Source organism: Meles meles, chromosome 19 (assembly GCF_922984935.1).
Source record: "Meles meles chromosome 19, mMelMel3.1 paternal haplotype, whole genome shotgun sequence".
Taxonomy (NCBI): Eukaryota; Metazoa; Chordata; class Mammalia; order Carnivora; family Mustelidae; genus Meles; species Meles meles.
The window spans coordinates 16779477-16802715 of NC_060084.1; the positions used below are offsets into that span (position 1 = coordinate 16779477).

Consider the following 23239-nt stretch of genomic DNA (forward strand, 5'->3'; position numbering starts at 1 on the left):
GTATCTGCCTTTGGCTCAGGTCATGATCCCAAGATCCTGGGATCTAGCCCCAGGTCAGCTCCTTGCTCAGTGGGGAGCCTGCTGCTCCCCCTCTCTGTGCTCTGTCAAATAAATAAATAGAATCTTTAAAAAAAAAAATTTCTCCAAGAATTGAAAACTGGGTTTTTTGATTAAAATAATCTACCAATGGGGCACCTGGGTGGCTCAGTGGGTTAAGGCCTCTGCCTTCGGCTCGGGTCATGATCCCGGGGTCCTGGGATCGAGCCCCACGTCAGGCTCTCTGCTTGGCGGGGGGCCTGGGTCCTCCTCTCTCTCTGCCTACTTGTGACCTCTGTCTGTCAAATAAATAAATAAAATCTTTAAAATAATAAAATAATCCACTAAGTATCTAATACAATTGATATTAATGGATCCACACATCAAGAAACCTAATTATTACATTTCAGAACAGTAAGTAAGATCCTAAAAGCTCCTTGGAAAAACAAACCAAAAAACCTATACAAAAGATCTTCCAGATTGGCATCAGATTTTGTAATAATACTCGAAACTGAAGTTCTAAGGAAAAATAATTTCTGACCCAGAATTCTTTCTCATGAACCCCTTCTCATGATCTACCAAACAAAGGAATAAACCAGGAAACTGAATGGAACAGGGGATTCTACCTGAGAGAGAAGCAAACGAGATCCACGGAATGACAGAAATCAGGGTTCAAGACCTACAGAGGTACAGCAGGACCAGAAACTGGTACACTACACTGGAGGTCAGAAGGCTCTGGGAAGAGAATCATTCAAGATAAAAGTGGTAGAAAGAAAATCAGATCTATCCAAACCTAATTTATACAACTGGAAAAATTTGAGGATGAATCAGTAAGACCGATAACCTACATACATACATATGTGTGTGTGTGTGTATATATAAACATACCAAAAACATCAGAGAAATTAGCTAAAGTTATAGATGGTTGTCTTTGAGGAGTGAGAGAAGGGACATTGGGGGACTGCCTACTTCTTTCTAATCACCCAAAAGGAGTCCTTTGACTATGCATGTATAATAGGTAACAATAAAAAAATTGTTTAAACATGGAGGAAAAAGAAAAACGAGACAAACCTGACCTGTTTTTACTTCCCATCTTTGGATGGGCATACAGATGGGCCCACCTAAGAAGCTGAACTCATCACTGAAGTATTCCATAAGCCAATTCTGCAGGCCAAGAATTAAGAAAGTATATGGTTCTCTACCTTTCTGATCTCATGCCTCACCAATTATGCCACTAAGACCTTAAGTTCCTCAAAGAGAGGCATCTACTTTTACCAAGATCTGGTATATATAAATAGGTATTCTAACTGGTCATTTGTAGTAAATGTCATATTGCTCAAGGATGAATTCTTGGTAGATAAAACATACATATCCCATCGAATAACCAGGATTCCCTTAAAACCAATAGTAGCAATCCAAGAAAGGAGTGAAATTCATGGCTAACATCTCAGAAGATTAATGAGATGTTAGGCCCTAAAGGCCACTGAAAGCACAAAGGCTTAAGGTTTTGGAAACCATGAATGCGAATCTGACAAACAAGACCCAAAACCCAAACGAACTTAGAAAAATAGTCACCTGATTTGACATCAAACACACTGATGTAGTCTATGGAGCCAGCTGCAACGTGGGTACCAGAGGGATGCCAGCTGAGACTCAGGATGCGACCTTGGGAGTTGTACAAAAAAAAGAGAGAGACATACACATAAATATACAGTAAAAGGTACCTGAGTTCTCCTTTGACAGGGCTAGTATTCTACAATCTTAGCTCTCATCTACTGCACTCCTGTTAAGAACGTTTTATAATGTTTCATAATAGATGAGGAACAACTCTACCTTGGAACCATAACAAAGTATATGAAGAATATTACTTTAACAATGTAGAAATGGTTGAAAGGAGTATAAAGAAACACAACTTTTTGAGGATGATCTGTCACTAACCTAATAAAATTTAAAGGTGCATATTTGGCTCAGCAATTGCACTGGAAATTAATCAAGGAGAAACACTTGCAGGAGTGTTCAGAAATATGTATACTAGAATATGCATTGCTGCCCTGATTATAGGGAGTTTGGTTAAATAAATTATGGAACACAATAAAATGGAATGCCATGCAGACTGGTATGATTGATATGGAACGATATCTGTACTACACCAAGTGAAAAAATAAGCACAAGCACTCCCGTGTAGTTATTCATACAAATATACAAGATTACTTCCAAAATCTACTACTGCTTATGGAACAGAAGAGATACTTATTTTCTCTTTCACACTTGGCTAAACACACAAATTTTGAATAAGCATTATATCATTTTTGTAATTAAAAAAGAGGGGGTGCCTGGGTGGCTCAATGGGTTAAAGCCTCTGCCTTCGGCTCAGGTCAAGGTCCTGGGGTCCTGGGATCGAGCCCCGCATCGGGGTCCTGGGATCGAGCCCCCATCAGGCTCTCTGCTCAGCTGGGAGCCTGCTTCTTCCTCTCTCTCTGCCTGCCTCTCTGCCTACTTGTGATCTACCAAATAAATAAATAAAATATTTAAGGCGGGGGGGGGGGGGACACCTAAAGGGCACCTGGGTGGCTTAGTTGGTTGTGTCAGACTCTTAATTTTTGGCTCAGGTCATGATCTTAGGTTGTGAGATCAAGCCCTATGTCAGGCTCCCTAATCAGTAGGAAGGCTGCTTGAGATTCTCTCTTTCCTTCTGCCCTTCCCTCTGCTCATGCACTTTAATAAGTAAATCTAAAAAAAAAAAAAAAGGGAACACCCACACCTGGCTGGCTCAGTTGGTGGAGCATGTGACTTCTGACCTTGAGGCTGTAGGTTTGAGCCCCATGATAGGTGTGGAGACTACTTAAAAATAAAATCTTCGGGGTGCCTGGGTGGCTCAATGGTTTAAGCCGCTGCCTTCGGCTCAGGTCATGATCTCAGGGTCCTGGGATTGAGTCCCGCATCGGGCTCTCTGCTCGGCAGGGAGCCTGCTTCCCTCTCACTCTCTCTGTCTGCCCCTCTGCCTACTTGTGATCTCTCTCTGTCAAATAAATAAATAAAATCTTTAAAAAAAAAAAAACAAACTTCATAAATAAATAAATAAAACAAAACAGAAGGAATCAGACTAGCAGATAATCAATATCACTAATGGATGCAGAATACATAGGACAGGTACTATTCTCTAGAAGGGTCAGCAAGCTGTGGCCCAACAGCCAAATGAGGCCCACTAATCATTTTCATAAATAAGTTTTACCAAAGCAGAACCATACTTATTTGTTTAACTACTATCTATGGCTACTTTTATGGAATGAGAATTGACAGAGTGTATGGAAGGCAAAACCTAAAATATTTACTACCTGCTATCTTTACAGAAAAAGTTTGCCAACCCCTGCCCTAGAAGTTAGTGTCAACTGGTCTAGGTGGAACACAGATAATTGTTTAAAAATTCTAGTTTTAAGACTTTATGTAGAACATTAAAACTTCAAAACGAAAATAAGTGAGAATTAACCAAGTGACTTATACAAAACACTAGCTTTCCTATTTTGGATCTCTAGTTTCCTATAAGACTAAAGCAGGTGATCATAACTATGCTACAGGATAAAAAAAGCCTGAGTGAGGGACAGCTTTGAGCACATATCCTATATTCAGATAAGTCAGCATATGGATAAAATATTACTTGGATGCATGGGGAAACAGCCTAACCCCAACAGCACAGAAACCTAACTTCTTAAGGCCACTCACTGCCCCACCAAAAATGACCCTTACTTTTCTGCCGATCAAAATTTCTTTCAAACTGGATTTTATCTGGAGTGATTTGAAACAGCTTCACAGATCCGTCTTCACAGCCAACCTATTAGAGAGAGAAATAGAAAACAGAGAAGACAAGCATTTTGTACAACTGAATATAAATATAAACATTTCTTCCCTAAAGCTGTCACTTGCTGTAAAAGAGGAAAATACTATGTGAGAGAAGAAAAAACTTATTGGTACCAAGAAACTGACAGTGTATTCCTGGCAGCCTTCACATCCTAGCTAGAAAATAGGCTAATCGGTGACCGAATTCCTGTAGAGAACATGGAAAAGAAGTAGGATTTTCACAGCACGTATCTTCTAGAGACCCATGGCCTAAATAAAAGACCCATTAACTATACAACCTAAATAGAGACACGTCAAGATATTTTATAAATTAGTGCAAATCAAACAAGAATCATAGACTTATCCCAGAAAATGAAATATCTAGAAGCACACATTTTAATAACAGTGGGGGGCATGTCTTCTCAGTCTGCACTCAAACAATTTTTGAGAAACACTGTGGCAAAACATAGTTCCATAAGTTAACTTGCAGAAGGACCTTTCAGAACTTTTTTTTTTTTTTAATATTTTATTTATTTATTTGACAGAGAGAGAGGTCACAAGTAGGCAGAGAGGCAGGCAGAGAGAGAGGGAGAAACAGGCTCCCCACTGAGCAGAGAGCCCGATGCGGGGCTCGATCCCAGGACCCCGAGATCATGACCTGAGCCGAAGGCAGAGGCTCAAACAGCTGAGCCACCCAGGCGCCCCGGACCTCCCAGAACTTTTAACAGACACTAGCGTATTGTGAATCTACAGGGGCATCTCACATTAACATGACATATTCTCAAAATGATATATACCATAAAACATAAAGCACAAGACAACAAAAAACAGTCTCCACAGCTCCCAATTCCAACTACAGTTTGAGAAATGCTGAACCAAACTAAGCCTCTCATTTCATAAATGAATAAATGAGGTCCAAAGTAGCAGCAGAAAGGATGCAAAAGGACAAGTGATTTTTAACTCTCAGTATCAACTCCAATCTTTTATTGGGGCTGCTGGAATCTACATCAGATTGGAGTTGCTACACATCATAATATGATTTAACTTTACCCTCCTGTGAACACAGAGAAGAAACTTAAGTAAACACAAGAGAAATCTTGCTTTAAATTACTAATAGTTGGGGCACCTGGCTGGCTCAGTCGGTAAAGTGTGAGACTCTTGATTTCAAGGTTGTGAATTCAAGCCCCAGGCTGGGTCACAGAGATTACTGAGAAATAAAATCTTTAAAATTACCAATACTTGCTTACTGACCAAAAGCTGAGAACCATGGGGACTGGCAGCCATGCTCCAAATGGGTCCTCCAAAGGCATCCACGGCATACTTGATGTTTAATGCCTGCAAATCATACTCGATAATTTCTCCATTGAGTCCAGCACTAAAGAGTCGCTGTCCTTTCGCCCAACACAGAGCTTCCGTAGCTCGAGACTCATGACCTGGAAAAAACTACAGAAACATCATAATTTGTCAATCCACCATGAATTAATCAGCTAGCAGCACTGAGTGGTCATAAGCAAAAGGTAATAATTCAAACACTTCTCTAGAAATAACTAGTGTGGGGTTTTATTCTATCAAAAGATCGTATTAAGATTTTCAGTTTTTAGATTCAAATTTTAGTTACCTATACAGTTGGTTTTGTTTCTCTAAGAATTTTTCTGCAAAACCTTTCCAGTAAAATAAAGTTTGTATAAAACTCTATTTGACATTTCCAATTAAAAATATATATATATATAACTATCTTGACTGGGTGATGGTTTGAAAGGTTTATGTATGTCAAAGTTATCAATGTATACACTTTTTTTTTTTTTAAAGATTTTATTTATTTGAGAGAGACAGGGAGAGAGAGGACGAGCTGGGGGAGGAGTAGAAGGAAAGGGAAAAGCGGACTCCTCTACTGAGCAGGGAGCCCAATGCGGGGCTCCATCCTGAGACTTCAGGATCATAATCTCGGCCAAGGCAGACGCTTAACCAACTGAGCAACCCAGGCACCCCAATGTATATACTTTAAATTCATGCTGTTTATAGTGTCAATTTTACCATTAAAATTTTTTAAAAAGATTTTATTTATTTAACAGAGAGAGAGACAGAGACAGCGAGAAAGGGAACACAAGCAGGGGGAGTAGGAGAGGGAGAAGTAGGCTTCCCACTGAGCAGGGAGCCCAATGTGGGGTTCGATCCCAGCACCCTGGGATCATGACCTGAATCAAAGGCAGACAGGCACTCAGGCACCCCTAAAATTTTTTTTTAAATAAAATAAATGGGGGCACCTGGCTGGCTCAGTCAGAAGAACATGAGACTCTTGATTTCAAGGTCATGAATTTGAGCCCCACATTTGGTGGATGTAGAGATTACTAAATTAAAAAAAAAAGGAATAAACTTTTAAAATATAAATTTTAAAAATAATAAATAGTGTAGCTCAATCCAGTGTTTCATTTAAGTCTCAGATTTCTAAGTGTTTTCTTAACACTTAAAAAAGTTTTCAGAGTTGGGGTGCCTGGGTGGCTCAGTGGGTTAGGCCTCTGCCTTCGGCTCGGGTCACGGTCTCGGGATCCTGGGATCAAGCCCCGCATAGGGCTCTCTGCTCAACCAGGGAGCCTGCTTCCCCCTCTCCTTCTGCCTGCCTCTCTGACTACTTGTGATCTTTCTCTCTCTGTCAAATCAGAGAGGGGAAGTAGGCTCCCTGCCGAGCAGAGAGCCTGATGTGGGGCTGGATCCCAGGACCCCAGGACCCAGGATCCCAGGACCTAGGACCCAGGACCCCAGGATCATGACCCGAGCCGAAGGCAGAGGCCTAACCCACTGAGCCACCCAGGCGCCTCTAAATAAATAAAATCTTTTTAAAAAAAGTTTTCATACATATCAAGGCATTTTATTCTTAAATCTGCTCAGCACGAAAGGGACTGAGTAGGTACAATTTTTCCTCTCTTAACTTGAAGTGACCTAAGTACTTGTGGGTTAAGCAGCTTGTCCAAAGTGCCAAAGTCAAACGTGAAGAGAACATTTTAATTTTTGGGACACCTGCATGGCTTAGTTGGTTAAATATCTGCCTTTGGCTCAGGTCGTGATACTAGGACTGAGCCCTGCATTGTGGGGAGCCTTCTTCTCCCTCTCCCTCTGCCACAACCCCTGCTTATGCACACAAATAAATAAGTAAATAAAATCTCTCAAATAAATAAATAAATAAATTTTTATAAAGATTTTATTTTATTTATTGGACAGAGAGAGAGAGAGAGCGCAAGCGGGCACACAAGTAGGCAGAGTGGCAGGCAGGCGGAGGGAGAGGAAGTAGGTTCCCTGCTGAGCAAAGAGCCTGATATGGGACTCAATCCCAGGACCCTGGGATCATGATCCTATCCGAAGGCAGCTGTTTAACCAACTGAGCCGTGAGGCGCCCCTAAATAAAATGTTTAAAAAAAAAAAAAGAACATTTTGATTATTCCTAGTCCCTACTCTTTCCACTCTAACAGATACCATTTCTTTTTTTTTTTTTTTTTAAAGATTTTATTTATTTATTTAACAGAGATTACAAGTAGGCAGAGAGAGGAGGAAGCAGGCTCCTCGCTGAGCAGAGAGCCTGATGCATGGCTCGATCCCAGCACCCTGGGATCATGACCTGAGCCAATGGCAGATGCTTTAACACACTGAGCCACCCAGGCGCCCCACAGATACCATTTTTCCTTGCTCTGAGAATGATTAACAATAGTAGGGAAGGGACTATGGAGAAAGCAAAAGATTAGAATGAATTGATTACTGTTGAAAAAAGAAGAGTGAAAAAAAATAAGAGACACTCAGTAAAGAATGACTGAAATACTCTTTAAACAAATAATAACTCAGGACTGGCTCTGTGCTAGGCCCTTACTAAAGGATGGGAATACAGTTATCAGTATCAGTGATGTAGTCCCAATTTGAAGTTTAGTGGGGAAGAAAAACATTAAACAAACATATGAACTATTATATAATTTTAATAATCATGAATGACAAGAAATATCCAGAGTGCAACAAGCAAGTAGCATAGCACATTTTTCATAGTATAGAATCTGGCCTATTTGCAGTGATGACCAATTTTTTTAACTCTTTTGGTTCTTCCGGGGTCAACTCCGTTAAGTCATCCCTTTCCAGGATTCCTAAACCCACATCATCAGAGTAAGGCAATGATCCACTAAGATTCTATGTCTGTGCTTAGCTTTACCATAAAATTTACCTACTGTTTGGAAACTGTATACTCATATTTCCCCCACTGGACATTGGCTCCTTCAAGGTAGGGCCTCCAACACTTGTCATAATGCCTAATACTTGCCACTCACTCATTTAGAAACAATGGTAGAATGCCTAAATTCCAAGTACTAGGCTGCTGGGCACTGAATTCATCTATCTATCCATTCACAGGCATCCATTCAGTGCCCAGGACGCATAACACAATAAATGTGAAATGAATTATATTGTTGTACCCGAAATCAGTAATCAGTGCCTTTGAAATATATGCTGCGGTAACAGCCCTCTGCATACACCCAAACAGTATTTTCCTCTTTAATCCCACATATAGGCATTTAAGTCTACATTCTCTCAGACAGATGAACTTAGAAATCCATCTTCCTACCATCAAGTCACCAGAAAGTTTGATACTAAGATGTTTCATGGTTTTTTCTGAATTGACAATGAAATGGGTACTAACAACCCCAGCAGGAAATGCCACCTTACCAAAGTTGCAGTGGTGCAGAGACAGATATAAAGCAATGGTCCTAACAGCTCCCCCCACCCGCCTTTTTTTTTTTTTTTTTTAAAGATTTTATTTATTTATTTGACACAGAGAGAAAGACAGCTAGCGAGAGGGAACACAAGCAGGGGCAGTGGGAGAGGGAGAAGCAAGTTTCCTGCTGAGCACGGAGCCCGAAGTGAGGCTTGATCCCAGGACTCTGGGATCATGACCTGAGCCGAAAGCAGGCACTTAACCGACTGAGCCACCCAGGCATGCCAAAAGCTTCCTTTTTTGTTGTGCCCAAAAGATCCAGCAAATCTCAGTTTCCAGATGACAGTGAGCTACCACAACCCCTAGATAGTATCTTTCTGACATTACACAGCTCAAAACTTTGAGCTCAGACAAGAGAATGCATATTAACTACACAAGTTACGTAGTTCTAAACAACTCCAAAGAGATTAACTTTCTTCTGATCTCTTTGAATACAAAAGACATATGAGATGTAGAACTGAACTTAAGAAAATTAACTCAGCAACACCGAATCAGGCTTCCAAATGACTTACTTTCTCCTGAAAGTAGTTTGCTGACAAGTTATAAATTTCCACAGTGCCATCTGTTCGAGAAACAGCCAATCTGTTTGACTGGTTATTATAAGCCACGCAGCGGATCCCTGATGGAATATAATTAAAGAAACGTACTCGATGGACCTTAAATTCACCCATTCCTGTGCGGGGGGGGGAAAAAGAGTCATTATTGTTAAATGTTAACAGCAGTATGTCACATGTATTGTTTCTTCTTAGTGTTAGCAGCAGCATCTCACGTGTATTATTTATTATTATCACAGTGCTGGATGGAGGAGTCCAACTGTATCTCACTGAGGTTCACTTCTAAATAGCTAAGCAACAATGTTTTCACACCCCACACAAGAATCTATGAAACCATCCCCAGAAGCACAGGATGCTTCAGCTGAAAATGAAAAGATCAACATATAGAGCATGTCCCAGACTCTTAACAATCCTGCCAATTACCTGAAGAAAGTACTCTGGGAAAGAGGGGTGACATAAAACTGAAAATAACCTCGTTCTCTAATTGGGAGTGCACACTTAAAAGAAGAGAGGCACATCGTGCTCACCAGTTGTATTCGAGGCAGAAACGAAGCTGCTCCTTTCTCTTTTGTGTGTGAGGTTTCTTGGCGGGGGTGGGATGTGAAGAGGAGGGTAAACACCATTAACACTCTCAAGAAGCAAGAAATATTGACAGCCTAAATCAGTCTCTCGATATCAGGGCCGCAGAACTCCTCTATCAAAATCATCTGGGAAAATGTTGTTTTCTTTTAAATGCAGGATTCTGGGTCCCACTCCACAGCTCCAGAGTTCCAATTTCTTGGTTGGGGGAGAATGGGGGTGGGGGAGGAGGACTAGGCATCTGCATTTTAGCGAACACTTCTCCCTAACTTTACAGCACGTTAAGTTTTCAAATTACAGACTCAAGCTAAAGTAGTGAAGTGAGGCTGACGGGGCAGGCAGAACCAGAGCCCCTCAAGGAAAGGAAGCAACGGGACTTAGCCTGGCATCTGTCAACTATCCCCTCCCCGACACCACAAACACACACACGACGAACATAGGGGCCGACTCTGGTTCGGCCCTCACTCTTCCTTCAAGGTTAGGAAGCCGCCGGCAGAGCAGACGCGTTTGGCCCGGCCCGGCCCGGCCCGGCCCGGCTAAAACGGCGTCTGAAGCGCGCGCTACAACTCCGCCGCCCCTTCCCTCCCTGGGAATCTACGGAGTAGCCTCCTTCAGGCCTCCGCACAGGAGGAACTGCGAGCTCCACCAGCGTCGGCCTAGGACAGGCCGCACCCCATCAAATTCCTTTATCTTCCAACAGCTTCCCATACCCCTTCCCCAACTCACCTACCTACGGATGGGGACTCGCCTCTCTCAGCCGCGGCCCCACGTGCGCGCGCGCTCGCGTGCTCTGCCCCGGAAGTGCTTGCGGCGCAAGGCCGGAAGTGCGCAGGCAGTGCTCGCGGCGGCGGCGACGGCGGCGGGAGGTTCGGTTGTCGCCCGTTGGCCGCGCGGCGCCGCGTTCGGCGGCCGCCATTGCAGGTCAGGCCGCGGGCGGGGGGCGCGGGAGGCCGCGGGGAGCGAGGGCTGAGTTGGGGATGGTGGTGAGGGTGCGAGGGAGTGGGAAGCTAAGGAGCTGGGCCGGGTGGGGCGCTCGGCTCGAGGAGAAGAATGGCGAGTCGAGGGGCGGGGAGCGGCGGGCGGGGGAGGGGCGGCCGGGAAGGGGGAGGGGAGCGCGGAGAGCCGCGGAGAGGTGGGGGCAAACCCAGAGGGGCCCCCGTGGTGGGAGGGCCAGGAATTGTGGGGGAAGGGAGCGGTGTATAGACGGAAGGCGGAGGGAAGGAAGGGAGTGAGAGGGGCGGAGCGTGAGAAGGGCGGAATGGGTGGCCGAGCGCGGGCGGAGGACGGTGAAGGGGGCGGCGCGGGCCGGAACCTCGAGGTACGTGCGGGAAAGGGCTCTTCCCCGGGTGGGGAGGGAGTCCAGAACGTGAGGTGTGCGGGAATGTGGTAGAACTGGAACCCAGGAAATAGCGGGAATATCAGGGGACTTGGAGGGGGGCCTGGAGGTGTAGGAATGTGAGGTTTGTTCGAAGGGACATTTTAAGTCGCGGGGGATAGCTGCTGGGAGAGATAATTGGGAAGGTGGTTAGGAGGAAGAGTGATCCAGGTTCTTTTGTGGGCGGAGTGAGAGACTAAAGAGTGGGGTAGGTTCGGGTTCTGGAGGCGCTAAGTACTTGAGATTGAGGAGGGAACGGAACGATTTGGACAGTGAGGGTGTAGAAGAACGTTTAAAGAGTCATCTTTGGGAGGAGGGTGGACGGTTTGAGGGGTGTGGAGGAATGCAGTTTAAAGAATAGTTTCCTTAGGAGGTAGGAGAAAGGGTTAAATAGATTGGTAGGAGGTCCCAGCGAAAGTCTGGGGTGAATTGGAGGGGGTTGGGGAAGAGAGGGGAAGCGGATTGAGAAGTCCCAGAAAGTGGGCGGGACTAGACATAGGAAGTGTTTGTAGCTCCAAATGAAGGGATGGGAGGGGGCCGGGGAAGAGGGTGGAGAAAATGGGGGTTGGTGGGAGGAGAATCCAGGATACTGTGAGACCTCAAGCCGGGCTCGAAAGGAGGGGCTTTGGGGAAGATGGGGGGTCATCGCAGTAAGAGAAGGAAGGGTTGAGATGGGGCTGCAGAGTAGCAGAAGATGGAGAAAACTGGAGTAACTCAGATCGACTGAAGCCATCTTTTCCACCCATTGTCTGCAAATACCAGTAATTGATTCCCCGCATCATGGGAATCCTAAAGTGTGATGGGAAAGTACCACGTGTATGCATAGTATCCACACATGTTTTTGAACACACTCTTCACTAATGAAAAGTTTGGAAGCATTCATTTCCACCTACCCTCCATAGCCCCTTTTTGGAGGGGAGCAAGCTTCTCATTTGGAAACAGAATTTTAGTACTTAATGACATATGCCTGTCAGGAGACAAGATTTTCCCTTTGAAACTTAGACCATCCCCTTGAGTAACAAACCACAATAAACTGCTAATAAAAATAATCTGATTCATATGTATATGAAGATTTCCTGAATTGTTCATTTGATGGAAAGGCACATAGAAAAACAGTCGTCTTTAGAGAAAGGAGAAGAAAACGTTCAGAACTTAGTCCTTGAAGCAGTATGGTGAAACTTGACTGTCATGTTTGAATTGTTCTCCCATCTTGTAAACCTGGTTTTACTCTGATAACCTGCTGCTTTTGTAGAAGGTTTAATGCACTATAAACATTAAAATAACTATTCAGCATAGAATTTAGATATTCTTTTGAACATATGCTAAGAAAATGCCATGTTCTCCGCCAGTAATAAGTAGTTTGATCCTAAAGTCTTACCATGTTTTAGGCATTACGCTGAGGATTTTCCATTCATAACCTCATTAAGTTTCCACAACAACCCTTTGGGATAGTTTTTTTTTTTTTTTTTTTAAGATTTTATTTATACATTTGACAGAGATCACAAGTAGGCAGAGAGGCAGGCAGAGAGAGAAGAGGAAGCAGGCTCCCTGCCAAGCAGAGAGCCCGATGCGGGGCTCGATCCCAGGACCCTGGGATCATGACCTGAGCAAAAGGCAGAGGCTTTAACCCACTGAGCCACCCAGGCGCCCGGGATAGTTTTCTTTCTTATGCCCAGTTTATTGGTGGGGGAAACTGAAACTTAAAAGGTTAGATTATTAATCCCATGTCACACATAGGCTAAGTAACAGAATCCAGGTCTGACAAGTTGGGCTCTAACTGCATTCTTAAACAACCGACCCTCGGACTGAATAACAGCTCAGTAAATGCTAAGTGTGGGTCTAGCAATTTGAAAACTTTTTGTCATGTGTTTAATTTTTTTAAATAAAAAAACGATTTTTATGTTAAGAATTGTAAAGTTAAAGCCTTTATTCGCTATCTTAAGAAAATAAAAGATGAATTAAAAGGTTGTAATGAAAATTTATAAGCTACTAAGTTCTAGTAAAATTTATTTTTAATCACTATTGAGTCCACTTGTTTGGGTAAAAGCTGTATATGTTCTGTTTAATTGGATCCATACTACACTTCTGCCACATTATGTTTTGGGGGCAGTTACCATTATGAGGATCATTGCTCATTCATTCTGTTGTAAGACATTACTAATCTTTTAACAGTTCAACATTTAACAATGCAGAAAGCAAATTCTAAGAGACTGAATTTTGTTGAAGATTAAAATGAATCAGTGACAAAGAATGTTCTCTGTTCTTTTGGTTTATTTTGCCTTATACTTAGTTTTGAATCTTGAAGATGACATTGAGTAGATCCCTAGAGATTTCAAAAATCTAAATCTCGTCAATTGAATATGATAAAAAGTCTTGTTTGTTTTTGACTGCCTACCCTAGAGATGGAGTAGGTACTTTGGCTGGTAGTTGTATAGGCTACTTACATGCCATTGTGTGGAAATGAGAAAGGCTGATCTTTGTAAAGTAATCAGAATTATACAGAAATTTGTTTGAGGGGCTGTGGGAGAGGACTGCTGGAGATGCCATATTATGGAGGGGTTAAGGTTCCCATCCCACTTCCTGGATATGTGACCAGTTACTTAACCTTTAGTGCATGTTTCCTCATCTCTAAAATGGGAATAAGAGTGCTTATATCATTAAAGTTGTTCTCAACGATGAAATGAGAAAATCAGATTAAGTGTCCACAGAAGTTTAGCTATGGGAGAAACGAAACTTTTTGTATTATAATGCTCTGCCTGGGTTTTTCTTCTCAAATTGTGTTTGTACTCTGATTTCTTTCAGGCTTTTTTTTTTTTTTCAGGTTTTTCATAATAACTATAATAGTAACTAAATTCAAAACAGGTGGAAGTCAAAGAAAGTTAAATAAGGTATGTCCCAGATTGATATAGTTCCCACTTCAGTCTTTTGAATTTTGGATAGGGTTCCATTGTGACTCTGGTTTGGTTTTGAAATGCTGATTCTTTTGCTGTGCTATAGTTTGTTTGGGGTCTTAAAGTTACTTGGACCACTGTCCTGAGAAGCAGTAGTGTGTTGACTTTATGCAGGACCTCCATGTCTTTATGTAGACTGGCTCCATGTCTTAAGACAGCTGTTTCTACAAATTTTGAAGTCCCAGAAAAGACTTTTTTTTTTTTCTTTTAAACAGGAAAATATTGAGAGTTAATTAGGATATATAAAATACTTTAGAAGTTTGCTTTAGAAAGCTAAACTTGACTAAGTTAAGACTGTAAAACTGTATTGTTTATTTGGTGATGTGAAGGCCCAGAAAAATTAAGCAGGAAAAAATGTCCTCCTTTTGTGACAGATGGGGGTGGAAGGAGTTGAAATAATTTCAGGAGAAAGAAGTTTGGGGGTTTTCCCCCCACTTTCCATTGCTCCAGGTCTACACTAGTTATGGCCAGTGAGACTCCACTCTGAAGTACGGTGAATTAAATGTCTTTCAAAAAGTGACATTGCCAAAATTTTTCCTTGGCTGTACAGTTACACATACTTTCAACCTAGAATTAGTGTTCTTTTTTTTTTTTAAAATATTTTATTTATGTGACAGAAATCACAACTAGGCAGAGAGAGAGGAGGAAGCAGGCTCCCTGCGGAGCAGAGAGCCCGATGTGGGGCTCTATCCCAGGACCCGGGGTTCATGACCTGAGCTGAAGGCAGAGGCTTTGACCCACTGAGCCACCCAGGCGCCCCTAGTGTTCTTTAACTGTAGAGAAGTTGGTCATCACCAAATCTGGGATTAAACTCCAGACTCTTGAGAGAGGTGCTAAGCATACTCTTCCATTGACTCCTTTTAGTTTCATGGTTTGATAGACTATTTTTCAGGCTGTGTCTTCAGATGTTTTTAATAAATATGCAATTTTTGTACAAGCAGTATCTTAGAACAAACATGTAAAAATTGTTCTACTTGTCTTCATTGTTGGACTTAGTTGAGACTGAAGACTTAGAATTTTTTTTTTATAGGAAATATAATGTTACGTTATTACTAATAGGATTTGATTTGTATTACGCTACTCCACCTCTTTGTTTTCCTACTGCCTACCTACTGACAAGAGTGTAGGGACAGTTTGGGCTGCATGTTACCAGATTCTTTTTGGTCAACTCCACATTAAGTGAAATACACATTCCCTGTCACCACTGTCAGGTGTGTTCTCAATGAAGTACCCAGGTATACCTACCTACTCTGGCCCTGAGAACAGTTGCCTAGAGTAGTTATCTCAAGGAGCAAGAAAAGGAATAATAAAATTCAGGCGACAGCCTATTTTAAGGCATTAAAGTAGAATTTTGAAGATTTGTTTATTTGAAAGGGCATGCATGCATCAGTGGGAAGGGCAGAGAGGAAGAGAGAAGAATCTTTTTTTTTTTTTTTTTTTTGGAGGAGAGAATCTTAAGTAGATTCTGTGCTGAACATGGGCCTCAGTCTCACAATCCTGAGATTATGACCTGAGCTGGACATTTAACTGCCCCACCCAGGCACCCCTAAAGTGGAATTGTAAAATTTGCTAAAAGAATGCCTTCCGCTCTTTCTTACTAACTCAGTAAATACACTCCCATGTACATAAATGTAGCCAGGCCAGTCTACAGGTTTCTATGAGCTAGACCCTTACAAGTGGGTCTAAACTTCATTTGTGTTCATATCTGCAGCTTCCCAGTGGGACTAGCACAGGTTTTACCACTCTGACTAGGGACAGCAGCAGAATGGTGAATGTGTAGGCCCCAGAATTTGTATTTTCAGGAGCATTCCTAGATGTTTGCCAGTATCGAGAGGTCTTCTGAGGCAGGGCCTCCTATATAAGTGGTTTGTAAAGCTCTTCTGATCCAGCTAGCAGACTTCTGTTTTCCTTTGCCCCCTTGGGCCACTGTTGTGAATTTCTGTTCCAACAGGAAGCTGTCCAGGAAATGTGGAATGCACTGAAAATATCTCTGCATTGCCCTTAAACAGTCTATAGGTACTCCTCTCAGACGTTTTTCCAAAGGCCTTAGAGATGGATTTCCTTCCCTGTCGTGGTCTTCGTAGAACTTGTTTATCTGTGTGAACACTTAATTGCTTCTCAGAAACTACCTATGTATTACTATAACTATACCTATCAAGAAACATTATTATTAGTGCATTATCAGTTATCAAGAGCTTAGTTATAAGAACCCTTTAGTCTGTATGCATTTGTTAACCTTTAGAAACTTTCCAACTTCAGTTTCTAGTTACTGAGGTTTTTTTGATTCATGGCTAAAACATACCTACCATTCTCTAAATTATAGTCAAAATTATAGTGTGGAAATACCGATTTGCTTTTTCCATTCTTTAAACAAAAAATAGCTGCTGTCTTTAAACCATTTTGCATATACGTGGTCTTCACAGTAGTTTGATGAGTCAGATAATCTAGGTGTTAGTCCCACGGTCATTAAGTGACTTGTGTATGATGACACAGTGAAAAGTTCTACACTTACAGGCTGGAACCTGACTTTAAGTCTTCTGATCTTAAATTGTAATCCTTTTTTCAAGAAACCTTAGAAGAATTTTAAAAGTGCTTTTGGTTCAGTTGATGGTATTGTAGGGATTCCTTATCTTGTCACAAGACCTTTGCCCTTGAGCCCCCATATTTATTCTCAAAAGGTCGGACTTACAGATGCCTTCTTGATCCCCCATTGTGCTTCTGACCAGCTCTCCTGTCTGCGGTGCCTGCCTGATGCTTTGCCTGCCTGATGCATTGATGTCCTTCATTCTCACAGTGTTTGGTTTTCTTTTGGGAGCGTAGGTTTTCTTTTGGGAACGTATTGATTATGAGTATAGATAAAGACAGGTGGCGTAGGTTCTTAGACCTGTACAACATCTGATTCATAATAAAAATTCTGCAAGTTTTAGCTACTGTTTATATTTGAATTTGAGGACTGGTGAACTGACTGACCTTATGTCCCAAGGAATGTTTGGTGCTCAAGAATAGAGAAGTTCTGCTGTCCTGTAAGCCAATATACTTTTCCCTGGAGATCCAAAATGAAGGTTAACATTATCAGTCAAAAAACCTGTTTAACTTTTTAATCCAGTGTTTGCTAAGCTTGTGCACAATTATACCTATTAACATACAGTGCTACAATTGGCAGACTTTAGACTAATAACTTTACACTGAGTTCCATCGATTTATTGGAAACACTTAATACAGAAAGTATAGTTTAGATCCCCCATCCCTCAGGCCCCTGTGACTCCACCGTTCCTAGAAAGACAAGTGAAGCCAGTTGTCTCAGGCAAAAAATAATCATTTTAACCATTCATTTAGAGTACCACAAACTTGCCACCAGATGGTACTGTTGCATAAAATGAAAGTTGATTGAGTGTCCGGCTATACCTCTGTGAAAAATAGTCAAGGCATATAATGAGAGTCATGTTAGATAGCTGCTTACCATTCACCAAAGTTGCCTAAAGGACTTTTTTGCTAATTGGTTTTTGTTAAAGGAGGTCTCTTGAACCTTGAAATACAACTAGAGTGTTAGACATGAAATTCGTATTTTTATAACACCAAAGGGAAAAGTAAAATCTAAATGAATTTTTTGGTTTTTTTGTTTTGTTTTTAAAGATTTTATTTATTTATTTGACAGAGAGAGATCACAAGTAGGCAGAGAGGGAGAAGTAGGCTCCCCGCTGAGCAGAGAGCCCGATGTGGGTCTCGATCCCAGGATCCTGAGATCATGACCTGAGCCAAAGGCAGAGGCTTAAAACCCACTGAGCCACCCAGGTGCCCCGAATTCTTTAGTGTTTTTTGTTTTTTGTTTTTAACATGCAGAATAGCAAATAGAACATTCTTGAGAAAGGCAGATAAGCATAGTGGTTGGCAGTGTGGGCTATAGTGTTACGTTTTGTGTTCAAATTCTGGCTCGTTGACTAATAATGAGTACATGACCTTACTTTCCATAGCATTATTGACCCGTGGTAATCTTAAGCAATGTTGTATATACAGTGTCAAATAAAAATATTTACTGCTTATAACATTTTTAGGGAAATGAAATAAAATCTGTCTAAAGCACTTAGAAAACTGCTTCACACACAGTACATGATAAATATTAGCTATCATTATTATTATCCTAAATTTTTTTTTCCTCTACAGCTTACTTTCAGTTGCTTTTTAAGGACGGAAAGCTCATGGTGCAAATTGTTATTTCCAGGTGAGTACATTTTGAGACTTTTTTGTTCAGCTCGAATAATTAGGGTTATGTAGGTTTGACATTTTCTTGGAAGAATCAGGGTCCTCAGGTGCATTGCACACATCCTTGCATTTCGTCTGTATGTAGTTCAGTGCCTAGCACTGCCTAATTTCCCAAGAACTTGTGCTCAGCAAGGAGTTCCTTTGGGCCTTGAATGGTGGTGTAGGACACTATTCATCCTTCACCCCTCAAAAATATTGTAACCGCCAGCCCTTTGCTTGCAGTGCTGGGGCTGGAGGCCTGGCAGAATGGGTGCTGATGGAGCTACAGGGGGAGATCGAGGCTCGCTACAGCACTGGATTAGCTGGAAACCTCCTGGGAGACCTACATTACACCACTGAGGTGAGGGGACTTTTCTTTCCCTGCCTAATGCCTCAGGAAAGCAAGCTACACCAAGGTGGTGCTCCCAGGACCCAGAGTGAGGACTGCCCTCAGGTTTGTTATTCGAGGTCTAGCTAATCTAAGCTCTCTGCTTGTTCTCCCCTGACCCCTGCAGTAGCAGGGAAACTTAGCTTTGGGGAATCTGGAAAAATCACAGTTCTAAAAAGTGGAAACTCTCTTACCTGGGGCTAGAAAGAGTAAAAAGGGTATGAGGGTGGTTTGCTGATGTGGCTCTTAAAAAACAGCAGTAGAGTCATGCCAGGGAGTGGAGGTGCCAGTATTGCTCGCCAAGAGCATCTCTAGAAGGCACCCGAGTGTTATGACCTTGCCCTGAACCTCAGGCATTTCATTCTTGTTCTGCCAAAGGGAATCCCTGTGCTGATCGTGGGGCATCATATCCTGTATGGAAAAATCATCCATCTGGAGAAACCTTTTGCTGTCCTTGTCAAACACACTCCTGGGGAGCAGGACTCTGATGAGCTTGGCTGCAAGACTGGCACCCGGTACCTGGTGACAGCACTCATCAAAAACAAGATCCTTTTCAAAACTCGCCCCAAACCCATTATCACCAACGTCCCCAAGAAAGTATGAAAGAACCCCGGATTTTCCCTAGAGAGCGGCCAACTCCTTGGACTCGTGCTCAGTTGCCACCTCGAGGACGTCTCGACGGTTCCCTGGGACCACAGGGTGGTCCTGTTTTGAACACAGGCCACCCGCTAGGCATGAATTCTGATCCCTTCCTTATGGCATCCAGTTCTCTTGGTGGAAATCTGGCCCCATTTCCAAGGAACCCTTCGCCTTTTCCAACCTCATCAGGCTCATTGGCTTCAAATCCAGCACCTTTCCCTGCTGGTGCTCGTGACCCAAGCATGGCTTCTTTTCCAAGAGGGATGAATCCTGCTGGTGCAGGTGCAGTTTCTTTCCCAAGGCCTGGTGGCCTCTTGGGCCCAGGTCCAGGGCCATCCCTAAACCCTAGGGCAGGGGCTCTTCCAGGTCCAGGGCCTCTGTCTAACCCAAGGTTAGGGGGTCTTCCAGGGCCAGGTCCTATGTCTAACCCAAGGTCAGGTGGTCTCCTGGGAACGGGTCCTGACCCCAGAAGTGGTGGTCCTATGGGTCCAGGGTCTGGGCCCAACCTGAGAGCAGGTGTCCTGTTGACTTCTGGGAATGGTCCTCCTAATCCTAGGCCCGTTGGCCTGGGACCAGGACCAAGTCCTAATCTGAGGTCAGGGTTTGTTGGTACAAACCCTGCCCAGAGGTCGGGTATGTTTCCAGGCCCGGGTCTTGGGCCTAGCCCAAGGGCTGGTGGCCTGGGCCCAGGCCTTGGGCCCAACCCAAGGGCAGGTGGCCTGGGCCCAGGCCCTAATATGGATACCAGAGCAGGTGGCCTCCTGGGCACAGGATCTGGTCTTAACTTAAGAATGTCTGGACCTCAAGGCCTAGATCTTGCCCCCATTCTAAGAGCAGCAGGTCTTTTAGGAGCAAATTCAGCTGCTTTCTCACAGGCTTCTGGAAACATGGGCACAAGCCCATCCTCTATGGCAAGAGTACCTGGACCCATAGGCCCAAACTCGGGTCCTGTTTCTCGGGGAATTGGCCTTCCAGGGCCAAACCCGTCTCCCATGTCCAGAGCCCCTGGCCCCCTAGGTCCTAATTCAGCTCATTTTTCAAGGCCAACTGGGCCCATGGGGGTAAATGCTAATCCCTTTCCAAGGGGGACAGGTTCAGGGGGGCTGAATCCAGTTTCCTTCTCTCAGTCCTCTGGCACATTGGCTTCAAATCCATCTACCTTCCAGAGGTCTGCTGGCCTCCAAGGCTCAAGCTCAGCAATTTTCCCAAGAACCTCTGGGCCACTAGGCCCCAACCCAGCTAACTTCCCAAGGGCCAGTGGCTTGCAGGGTCCAAGTCCCGCTGCCTTCCCAAGGTCTACAGGGCCATTAGGACCTGGTCAGGTTACTTTCCCCAGGTCAGCTCCTGGGCCCCTGGGCTCTTCTCCAGCAGGCCCTGTGGGTATCAACCCAGGTCCTTTCGCAAGGCCAACTGGGACCCTGGGTCTAAACCCATCTTCCTTTCCAAGGATGAATGGCCCTGTGAGCAAGACTTTGGTCCCATTTCCTAGAGTGGGGAGCCTCCCTGGCACAAACCCAGCTGCTTTCCCCAGACCAGGGGGTCCAATGGCTGCAATGTACCCAAATGGAATGTTACCCCCTTAAACACTGTTTTCTCTCCAGGACCATTGGTTTTTAAGCACCGTGGTTCTGGGCAGGGACTGTGTTATAAGTAAAAGGGTAGATGTGGAGCTACCGTCTGAAGTACATAGCTGGGGCTCAAGTTCAGATGAGCCATCTTTTTCCTCTGCTTTCTTGACTGAAGGTGAAATGTTCTGTGTGGGAGATGGACTACTCCAGGTGGGAATGATCCTGACCTTTAGAGAAAGGATCTCCAGCCCTCCAGAAGCCTGCTGTGCATTTGTCCCACAGCTTTCTGCCCCTGGTTTCTTAACTAGTTTCTTGAATTGTTCACGTGGACTTTTCCTCAGGGATACATTGGCCTGCAGGTCCCAGATTCATATGTAGTCCCCTGCTCACCACTGGAGAATCAGCTCACTGCTCTCTAGAAATGTTGCATTGGTGAACGGACCATGCTTCAGCAGCTCTGACCTGGGCAGCTTGGACCTGGTCATCCTCTACTGCCATACCTTTCCCTGGGGGCTTGAACACAGAACAGGGAGGTGGGCAACCACATCAAAGACCCACCAAATACAGTGTCTGCTTGATTGACTGGGCCTGCAACTTCCTTCTCCTGGGACTTAGAGGAGGCCAGAATCAAGGCTCCACCGCTCATCTAACTCCTCTCCACTAGTACTCTGATCAAAGAACCTCAAAATTTAAACTGATGTGGATGGGAATTGGGGTGGGGGGGGGTGGGGGGAGAAAGGGGAGAAATCACTGTGCTTCGTTCAGCCTGACGTGAAAGGATGGTTGGTGTTTTTCCTGCTTGTATCTTTTCTTACCGTTTCTTTAATAAATGGGATGACAGGGCTGTCGATGTCACTCCATTTCGTTACCGTTCCCGCAGGAAAGAGTATTTTCTGCTTTTCATTGTTTCAGCTTGGCCACAGTTCTGTGTTATCTGCCAGGTAAAATGCTGTCACTCGAGGAAGCAAGCGTCAACTTTTAACCTTAGCTAGGACTCACTAATCTGCCAGTGATTTCACGAGAGACCTTGCCCATCCTCAACAATTAAAAAAAGTTAAGCTATGGGAGGTGCAGTTACCAACAAGGTGAGTCTGCTGTGTACCCCAGGTCCAAAGGCAGCTGGGACTACTTACCCTGTTTGAGTTTCACTGCCAACTATCTTGACAGAACTATTTCTATCCCAAGGACCTCTTCTGAAACTGGAAAAAAACCAGTTTAAGTACAAGGAGAAAGTAGTTCAGAGATAACCAGCATTATGTGAGAATCTTTATTTTGACAAGTGCAGTATAAAATATTAGACCTGAAAAGTAAAAAAAAAAAAAAAAAAAAAGTAAAAATAAATATGTTTACAAATTGTAGAAAGAATACAAAAGGGTTAAAATTCTCAATGAGGAAAAACCAAAATGTGTCCAGTTGTATAAAGGCTCTTCCCTTGCAAGAAATGGGGATAAAGCTGAAGACCCAGTTTGGTTTGGCTGCTGAAAAAGGTACAAAATAACTTAGAAAAACCAGTCGAGGTCAAACGTTGTGAGCCCACTACTTGTACCTGCCTACTTTTGATTTGAGCAAAGTTGATAACCACAGTGCAAGGCAGAGCTGACGGTAGGACAACGAGATTTCCATCCAGGAGTCTATCCTACCTTCACCTTCAAGTAAAAGCTGAAGAAAAACAAGCCCTTAGTGAAGTCTGAGCTCTGCAGTTGGCTGACCGGATTTCCTCCATTGTAGTGCTCAAAATAGTTTACTTGGCCAGCAAAAACACGGAAGAGCCTGGAATAACTGCCTTTAGCAAATGCCTGCTGCCTCTTCCAGCCTTCATGGCTCAGGCCCAACACCACCCAGCAGTCTTATCAGAAGCTCGAGGTGTATGTGATGCAGCGGTGTTGGCTGCACCTAGAAAACCCTTGTGTTCACGCGAGATGAAAGAAAGCACCAGGGTTTTGCCAATCTGTGGCTTAGAGCACACTTTGTTCCTTTGTAGGAAGCACCTGGGCACACTAGAGGCTTGCCCCCTCAAGTCCTTGTCTACCTTAGTGCTGGTTCTGAGGGCTTAGCAGGCCCTGCTGAGAATGGACATTTGGAGAGCACGAGCAGGCACACATGCAAGCAAGTATCCCCTAAGTCAAAGGCTTAGTCGCGATCCCAGGTTTCAAACGCAAGAGCTGAGAATAGTCTGTGGGTTGCCAAGCTCTAGAAAATGCCTTCCCTCTTGCCCCAAAAAGCAGAAGAGAAAGCCTCAAGGGGCATGAGAGAGAAAGGAAGAACCTTAGGGTTTGGGAACCAATTCCATCTCTGAGTTTGGTTTCTGGGAAAAAGCAAGCAAGTGCAATAA

The 23239-nt window shown here is 43.6% G+C and overlaps 3 protein-coding genes across 4 annotated transcripts in view; 2 read left to right on the top strand and 1 right to left on the bottom strand.

Annotated features, from left to right (window-relative positions):
• The window catches only part of UTP4 (UTP4 small subunit processome component), a 38870-nt gene extending 28337 nt beyond the window's left edge, over positions 1-10533 (bottom strand). Inside the window, exons 1-5 of one of the 2 annotated variants that reach the window (XM_045987226.1) lie at positions 10474-10533; positions 9127-9287; positions 5122-5313; positions 3781-3865; positions 1612-1701 (exon numbers count right to left, since the gene is read on the bottom strand). In XM_045987226.1, the coding sequence (XP_045843182.1) occupies positions 1612-1701; positions 3781-3865; positions 5122-5313; positions 9127-9285 (526 nt within the window). In that variant the 5' untranslated portion in view covers positions 9286-9287; positions 10474-10533. The remainder of the gene's footprint in view (positions 1-1611; positions 1702-3780; positions 3866-5121; positions 5314-9126; positions 9288-10473) is intronic. The other variant, XM_045987225.1, reaches the window with a different exon arrangement.
• Positions 10534-10596: 63 nt separating this feature from the next.
• On the top strand, positions 10597-19303 carry CHTF8 (chromosome transmission fidelity factor 8). Its single transcript, XM_045987231.1, has 4 exons — positions 10597-10668; positions 18235-18292; positions 18556-18673; positions 19079-19303. The coding sequence occupies exons 2-4, from the start codon at positions 18270-18272 to the stop codon at positions 19301-19303; spliced, it is 366 nt and encodes a 121-aa protein (XP_045843187.1). The 5' UTR covers positions 10597-10668; positions 18235-18269.
• Positions 19300-21692, top strand: DERPC (DERPC proline and glycine rich nuclear protein). Its single transcript, XM_045987230.1, has one exon. The coding sequence runs from the start codon at positions 19300-19302 to the stop codon at positions 20920-20922; it is 1623 nt and encodes a 540-aa protein (XP_045843186.1). The 3' UTR covers positions 20923-21692.
• Positions 21693-23239: the final 1547 nt, after the last annotated feature.